The following is an 8396-nucleotide window of genomic DNA, read 5'->3' as shown; positions in this document are numbered from 1 at the left end:
GTTCTGTTTAAACAAATGTAATCATGTCTGTTTGATGACTTTGTGTTTTTCTCACCTCCTCCTTCAACACAAACAGATTCCTCGACAGAGAAAACTTTTAAAGTTTTTGTAAGAGCCAAAATTAATGTTTTATTTTGTTTATTTGTTATGGTGGCACAGGTGTTGAAGTTTTTCTACACCCCAGGTGATTGCTGAGGGGCGTGGTCACATGTTATTTATCAGATATGGGCGTACCCAGGAAGTAGTTGGGTGAGGGTTTTTTTTTTTTTTTTTTGCAAACTTTTCTGCTGACCGTCATTCTTAAGCCAGAATGTCATTTTAGATCAGTAATTTGAACGTGATTTCTCATAATTTTTAGTCCTGATCATATGTATTTTTTTGATTAAGCCACAGTTTATTGTCATGACTTTTGAAAATAAATATAAAAACCCAGGTGAGGCTCATCATCATCGTATTGGTGACGTGTCCCGGTACTAAAAACCTACTCAGCCAGCCTATGCTGATGGAACGAAGTCGCTACAGTTCTGTTTCTGAGGTTGAATGGAGAGATCAGTCAGTATCTTACCTGCAGCAGAAGGATCAGTCAGTATCTTACCTGCAGCAAATTGTGTTTTGCCTGTGTGGCATGTCCGTTTTAAGTTAAAAAGTGTTAAAATTAGGACGTTCAACCCGTCTGATGTGCTGAATGCTGGATTTGAAATGAAGACATCTGCTGTCGCTCACAGAGTTGTGAGTCGTTCTTTTCCTCTCAGACATGAAATTGCAGAGCATTATTTTTGTGGAATGCTGTGCAAGATTGAAAAACTGTTGTGATACCTGCACAAAGAAAAGTAAAGTTCACCGTTCAGAAGGCTGTGTGGATTATTGTAAGTACTTCTTCACATCAACAACAAGTGCACAAGAGCATATTAAACAGAAACGCGTCAGCTAAAACCAAGCTAACAAACGTAAACAGAAAGAAATGGCATTAAAATGGAACAGATAAGCAGCCATTACAAATTCAGTTTAAATAAAAAGAAACTCATGAAGCTGTTTGGGGGGAAAACTTTTTTATTTTTAAACAGGCTTTGGAAAATACAACTAATTTACCAGATGTGTGACTTCTTATAGATGTTCTGTTTTACATTTTTTACATTAAAATCATTAAAATGAAGAAGAACAGTAAAAAAGAAAGAAAAAAACTCTTTCCAGGAACATTTTTGCTAACATGAAACCTTCAGGTGTCTGTTTTTACTTTCTATGTAAAAATATTTAAAATAAACCACATTTCTATTAATTTATTCTGAGATTTTACAATAAAAACAACCGAGACTTTCCTACAGGACCCTGAACGCAGCAGTGTTAACCTGCTGTTACCATGGCAACAGCGGCGGCCCCGCGACGCTGACCTGATCGAACCCGGTTCTGTTCTGCCCGGACCCGGTTCTGTTCTGATCTGACCCGGTTCTGCTCTGATCAAACCCGGTTCTGCTCTGATCGACCCGGTTCTGTCGGTCCCGGATGGCCGGTTCTGTCACGCTGCCGGGCCGGGCCGCGGTGGCCTTCGGCCGCTGGTCCGTCCCGCTGCTGTTCGGGCAGCTGGACCGGAAGGAGGGCTGCCTGGTTCCGGTTCTGGCGTCACTCTGCGACCTGATCCACGACCCGGAGAAGCTGTACCAGACCGTCACCGGAGGTAAGGTCCAGAACCTTCAGAACCTGATCTGGTCCGGATGAAACTTCCGGTTTTTAGGACAGAAAAGATGTGAGTGAAAACTGCTCATCACCCGCCGCCTTTCACTTTAGACTAAAATGATGTTAGTGTTGGGACGACTGTCAGCTACTACCACCCTACATCAGACTGATTAGCTGCGGCGGCCATCTTGACTCCAGCTGCAGATCTTCATCCTCTGATCTGCTCATAAAAACATCATCACTCCTCCTCTTCATTGGCTGGAGGTGATAAAACAAAGAAAAAGATGAGAAAAGCAGGTTTAATCCAGGTTTCTGGTTTTATTCATAAATGATTCAGAAAACCAGATAAAAAGAATAAAAGTTTGAAGGAATCAAACAGCAGCTTTAGTTTCTTTGACTTAAATAAAATACTGGATTCAAAGTTCTGTTTGGTTTGTTTAAACAGAACCTCGTTCAGGAGATTATAAGTGAGTTTAAGAAATAAACCAAATCCTGAGGTGTGAGGAAATTAATCCAACATTAGATCAGAATGAAGCTTCAGGAACAGAACCGTGAAGCTGACGGACAACAAAGACGAACTGGAACGTTGGTTCTTCAGGTTCCTTAATGAGGCGTTTGTCCTGCAGGCTTCGTTGAGCAGCTGAAGGTTTGCTTGGAGGACGAGGATCCAGCTGTGAGAAGGAAAACCTGCGAGCTGCTCCAGCTGCTGACGGGCCACAGCACCGGCAGGTAACCCCACCAGAACCCAGGGAAACGGGCCTTCGGGCCGATCAGCAGCTGCTTCTGGATCATCAGCAGACGGAGAAAGAACAAAAGAACCAAAGAACAAAAGAACAAAAGAACCAAAGAACAAAAGAATGAGCTGCAGAAAACAGGACAGACAAACAGGAGAAGTTAGAAGTTTACGGTCCAATCTGGAGAAACTAAAAGGAGAAAAATATGATATATAGACCTGAGAGAGGAACCAAACAACAGTTTTAAAAAAAAAACAAGAAGACACAAAAAAAGACAAAGACCAAAGAAAATGAGCAAAACGAAGAGAAAAAGATTAAAGATCAGGAAAAAGTCAATTTTGTTATATTTTGATTTAGCTTTTTTGTCTTTTTAAAGGTTCTGTTTCACCTGCAGATAAAAAAAATTAAAAGTTTGAAACCAAAATAAAATTTGAAGGATCTTAAATACAGATTTATCTTCGGAAGTCCTCTGATTGATCTGAAATAAGTTTGTTTTGTGAGTCTTTCTGTTCAGTGTTGGTTTGGTCTTCAGATGATGTTTTATCAGCAGTTTATCTCAGATTTTATGGATTTATTTTCTGTTGAATTGTTGTTGTTGTTGTTGTAGTGCTCAGAGTTCACCAGCAGGTGGCAGCAGAGATCAGATCATTCACCCAACCTGCCAGTTAACGACTGAGTTTATAAAAGTTTTAAATTAGTTTTTAATTCAAAGAAGAAAAACAAACACAAGGAAACATGTTTTACTTCATATTTAATCTTTTATAAAAGAAGGCAGTAAACTCTGCAGGTTTTGTTGTTATTATAACTCTGAATGTCCCCGCAGACAGGCCCTGCTCTCCTCCTCTCTCCTGCCTCCTCTCTCTGAGATGCTGGACGACTCCTCGTCCTCCTGCAGGAGAAACGTCCACCTGGTGCTGAACGGCATCGCCCAGCTGCCTGCAGGTGAAAACAGAAAACTGAGCTGCATCATTTTTCTCTTCATGGGTTTAAAAACCTGATGTTTGTCTCGTTTTGTTTTCCTGCAGGAGCTCACGCTCTCCTGCCTCTGGTCCCCAAACTGATGCTGAAGCTCAGCCAGGAGGAGGAGGAGGAGGAGGTGGAGGTGCTGCTCCTCTCCACCCTCAGCTGCTGCTCCCGGGTCGACGCCCTGCCGGCTCTGGCCTCAGACGGCGTCCCACTGCTGGGCCGCAAACTGTCCCACAGCTCCCCGAGCGTCCGCAGAGAGGCGGCTGCAGCCATGATGGCGCTCAGGTTCTGCTGTGTGTGTGTGTGTGTGTGTGTGTGTGTGTGTGTGGGTGTCTGACCAGTTCCTCCTGGTTGCAGTGTTCCTGTGGACGGGAAGCAGCAGGTGTGTGAGGAACAGATCCTTCCTGTCCTGGTGGATCTGCTGCAGGATGACGACCTGGAGGTTCGGACCAACGCTGCAGGAGTCGTCATGAATGCTGCGATCATCACCGCAGGTTGACGTTCAACTTCCTGTTTCCTGTTTCCTGTTTCATCTTCTGGTTGTCCTTCAGTCTGCTCTGAAACATTTACAAATCATCACCTGCATCATGTGACCTGAAGCCCCTCCCCCTGCAGGTAAAAGCCTGAGTCTGGAGCTGAACGTCCTCCCCGTCCTCCTGGACCTGCTGTCTGAGCGCCCGGAGGAGGAGGAGGAGAGGAGGAGGAGGAAGGCTCTGGTCCTGTACTGCCTGCGGGCTCTGACCTCACTGGCTGAAGCTCCGAAGGGCCGGCGCCTCCTGAGGGAGCAGCTCCCCCTGCTGGAGAGGAGGACCGAGGACCGGGACCAGGACATCCTGCGGGCAGCTCAGACCGCCATCAGGGTCGTCACCTGGACTCCCTGAACCCCCCTGACCTTTGACCTCCAGGGTTAAAGTCAGCTGGAGGAATAATAAATAATTCATCTCAGATTTTTAGATGATTTCTGTTCATGAATGTTTTAAAAGATAAAATCTGTTTCTGACTCAATGACCAGCAGCAATCAGTGTCTGCTTTTATTTTGAAATCCTCTCTGAACCAATCCTTTTATTGTGACATCAGTAAACTTTATCATCCAGCAAAACTTTCATTTAATTTTGGTCTAAACTTGTTTTTCTAACGTGTTAACATTAGAGAACCGGAGGTTTGTGTGGTTTTGTGTCCTCAGGGGGACCGTGAACCACAGTTTGAGACTCCTGCCTGAATGAAGCTCTGTAAATTATCTCAGACAGGAACGGAGCAGGAACATGAGCAGAACATTAACCACAGAGCTGCCAGGTTCTGATTCTGTTTGTTGTCAGAGGAGCTGCTGATTGACCTGTTGCCATGACAACTGCAGCATCTCTCTGCTGACAGCAGAACCCTGCAGCTGTGGACAGACAGGAGAACCCTCTGGGTTCCTGATGTGAAGAACCAGGATGAGTTTCTGCTGGGTTCCTGTTGTCCTTCAGCTCCTTCCAGCGGTTCTGACTGTTCCTTCAGCAGAACCTGTGGAACTTTGGGTTTTTGTCACTTTGATACTTAATGAAATCTTGTGGAGTTTTTGGCTAAATTTAGCTTTTAGCTACTGTTCTGATCATTTCAGCTTCTTTTCAGCTTCAGCAGATGTTCAGCTCCTTCCAGCTGAAGGAGACACTTTCTGTGTTTTAAAGCAGGAAGAAAACTGACGTCACACACACACACTCACACTCTCACACACACCACCTCCATCCACCTCTGAACACCTCCCTCTCATTCCAGTAAATCCAACAACAAAAATAAATCTTTGATCTAACCGCCCTCCCCCTCCTCCCCCCGCTGCTGCTCAGAATGGTTCAGTCCGGAGGGAGGGGGTGTTATCGCGTGCACGCGCACGTGCTGTATATGTGGGAGTGCGCTCAGAGAGCAGCAGTCGGTCCGGAGCTGCTGGACGGTTCTGATCAGCGCGGAGACGAACAGGTGAGACTCACCTTCTGCGCATGCGCGTGTCAGTGTGGTAACTGATAGTTGATGTATGTCAGAAACACCAGGCGGTCACCTGCAGGGACCGGTTCGGCCCGGTCCCGGGGGTTCGAACCAGTCCCGGGGGATTCCTCCTGGTTCGGACCGGTCCCGGGGGTTCCTCCCGGTTCTGTTCGGCCCGGTCCCGGGGGGTTCCTCTCGGTTCGGCCCGGTCCCGGGAAGCTGTGGCTGCGACCCGCCGGGCTGCGGTGGACCTGCAGCGGGTCAGAGCGGCTCCTCCTCCCGCTGCAGGGACCAGGGTGGTTTTGGATGTTTGGGTCTGGAGGTCTGAAGTGATGAAGATGTGAAATTATGTAAGAAGCTGCTAGATGTGAGGAGGAGGAGGAGGAGGAGGAGGAGGAGGAGGAGGAGGAAGGTTTATGTAACAGCCCTCCTCTTCATCCAGCAGCACATCTGCACAGTTTTATTCCTCCTGTAAATCTTTTTAGTTCTGGTTCTGTCCCAGTTCCTCTGAACAGAAGCATCAGAGGGAAGGTTCTGGTTCTGGTTCTGGTTCTGCTGTTGTTCCCCTGCTTCTGGTAAAGTCTGGATGTAGGTTCTGCAGGTTCTGGGTTCAGCTATAGCTGAGTGGGTTTGTTTTCCAGCAGCTGAGATCAGGTTTGTGTTCGAGGTTCTGGTCGGTTCTGGTCAGTTCTGGTCCCACATGTCATCAAAGAGAACCACAGAACCTGCTTTTTCCTGCTGGAGTCCAGAGTTGGTAAAGAACAGAGGAGGAGAACTCTTAGTTCTCAGATATCAGCTGATTCTCATCGTTTCATTGAAAGTTTGTTTGTGATTTTAAAAAGTTTCACTTTAAGTTTATTTAATTTCACAGATTTATTTACATTTTTACAACAAAAAACTGATCAGCTGGAAAAATAATAATAACACTTTAAAATCAGCTAAATGTTACATTATTAATGCAAGTTTAACGTTTCTGCTAGTCATTAAAACATTTAACGGGAGATAATTTCCTCTCTGCTCCTGATGCATTCAGAGAGGTGTCGTCATGGAAACAGCAGAGAAACGGTTCGGGATTTAAAATAACTGTGTTATTCTTTAAACGGACGTCACTGATGTCTGATGCTAAATGTTACTGGGAGGTTAAAGGTCAGAGGTCGGACCTGCGGCAGGTTCTGGTCTCCGTGTTGGATCGTTAGAAAGCAGCAGCTTTGTTCTCGATCGTTCTGGATCAGAAGCTTTGGTGTTTTCATGATCATCAGTCGATGCAGCTGTTAATCCAGCAGCAAACAGCTGTTGCTTAGAGCGTTTCTGTAAACGATGGGCAGAAGAACCTGAGAGGATCAGGAACATGGCCTCATGAGGAAACATCTCCCCAGCTGCTTCCATCACTGGCTCGCTGACGATCAGCTGGTTGTTCCGAGGATCTGAGGCTTCCTGTCGACTCGGATCGCTCAGCAGAGGAAGAGGTTCCTGCTGAGACCCAAACAATCTCAGTTTGGTCAGAAAGCAGCAGTGACATCACTTCCTGTCAAAACAATCTGACAGGAAATCTGGTTTTAGCTTCAAGCTTTTTTGTTCACTTTATATAAAAGATGCAAGACGTCCAGCTGTTATTAGGTCCGAACTGAAGGTACCGGGTCGGACCGCTTCGTGTTCTCAGAGATCCAACAGGAGGTTCTGGTCCATGTTGACATGTTAGCGGAAGGTCCTGTTCCAGCACGTCCCAAAGGTTCTAATTGGACCGAGACCGTTGGACTGAATCCAGATTCGGTTCTCCTCCTCAGAGTTTCCTGTTCTCAGCTGACAGAGTGGAACCAGGTGAGGTCTTCAGGGTTGGACGTGTTGTCCACTCAGAGATAGTTTCCTCTGACCTCTGGGTAGTTTCTTTCTCTGTGACCTCTACAGATCAGCATGTTCTGAAATCCTCAAACCAACACCGTGTTCCAGGTTCGAAGACACATGAATCCCGTTCCTTCCTGGTTCTGATGTTTGGTTTGAACGTCACATCCAGGAGCCTGACGGAGTCGCTGCCCTGTGATTGGCTGATCGGAGCGTCAGGTGACCTGCTGTCCAAACCAGGATATAAAATCTGAAGTTTATCAACAAACCTCAGAACCAAACAGGTCCGTGTTTCTAAAACCGGGTCCAACATTCTGATGACTTCAGCACATCGGACCCTGGACCGGTTCTGACCCAGTAAGCTCCCTCCTCCCTCCTAAACTGAAACTTAAAATCTTTAAATTCGAGACAGAGTTGAACCTTCCAGCTGGTTTGATGCTGGGACCGTCAGAACCCGGACCAGAACCCGGACCAGAACCCGTCAGGGATCTTCCTCCCTCAGAGCGATGATTTATTCTGGCTCCTGTAAACACGGTGTTCTGTACTCGGATGGTCCCTGAACGTCTCACAGTTCTCTCCTCTATTTCTGGAAACATGACTCATCGTTTCTTAAACCTCTGAGTCTGAAGGATGAAGGTCTGTAGAACCAGGCCTGTTCAGTCCGAACATTCGTAATAACTACAGAATAAAATCATTTTTTATGATAATGTCCTCAGAAAGAAGCAGGAAAGATTAACAGTAAAAGTTAAAAATCTCAACTCAAACAGAATGAAACAGTTTAATGCTTTAAAAGAAAAAAGAAAATAACAAAAAAATATAAATTACATTTGTTTATTTTTGATTAAAACTCTTCTACAGATTAAACCTAAAATACAAACTCAGCTGAAAACAGAAAAGGTCAAATAAAATCATTGATTTTCATTCTTAGATTTACACTAAAAACAAGAGAATCCAGAGTTTTTGATCAGTTTTTATTAATCTGTTTTCTGTCTTAGTTAAAAATGAATAAAATGAAGTAAAACATAAAACGTCAGCAGATGGTTGGTTAGTTTTTCTCAGATTTAAAACCTGGTTCAGGTTCAGTTTGTTTGGCTGAAATCTGAAGAATTTAGTTTGAGTTTGATCCTTTTGAGCCGCCTCAGAAACTTGTTTTGCTCCAGAATCAGTTTATTTTCTGCAGACGGAGGCTGTGGCCTCTTATCTCTGAGTGCAGTGGGGGGTCCGGGG

General features: G+C 45.3%; 2 protein-coding genes across 5 annotated transcripts in view; both read left to right on the top strand.

Moving 5' to 3' along the window:
* The first annotated feature begins 1352 nt into the window (after positions 1–1352).
* rsph14 (radial spoke head 14 homolog) lies at positions 1353–4509 on the top strand. Its single transcript, XM_017433126.3, has 6 exons — positions 1353–1672; positions 2298–2400; positions 3229–3347; positions 3431–3656; positions 3729–3865; positions 3987–4509. The coding sequence occupies exons 1-6, from the start codon at positions 1501–1503 to the stop codon at positions 4250–4252; spliced, it is 1023 nt and encodes a 340-aa protein (XP_017288615.1). The 5' UTR covers positions 1353–1500; the 3' UTR covers positions 4253–4509.
* A 700-nt stretch (positions 4510–5209) lies between these two features.
* LOC108245879 (dematin) overlaps positions 5210–8396 on the top strand; it is a 31862-nt gene continuing 28675 nt past the window's right edge. The window contains exon 1 of one of the 4 annotated variants that reach the window (XM_017433122.3): positions 5210–5324. The gene's annotated coding sequence lies outside the window, so the exon portion shown is untranslated. Of the gene's footprint in view, positions 5325–7403; positions 7527–8396 lie in introns of those variants that run through there. The other 3 variants (XM_017433123.3, XM_017433124.3, XM_025009818.2) reach the window with 3 other exon arrangements.

The sequence above is a fragment of the Kryptolebias marmoratus genome, linkage group LG1 (assembly GCF_001649575.2).
Source record: "Kryptolebias marmoratus isolate JLee-2015 linkage group LG1, ASM164957v2, whole genome shotgun sequence".
NCBI classification, from domain to species: domain Eukaryota; kingdom Metazoa; phylum Chordata; class Actinopteri; order Cyprinodontiformes; family Rivulidae; genus Kryptolebias; species Kryptolebias marmoratus.
The sequence above is the reverse complement of the archived record's forward strand: the minus strand, read 5'-3'. Positions and strand labels throughout refer to the sequence as shown.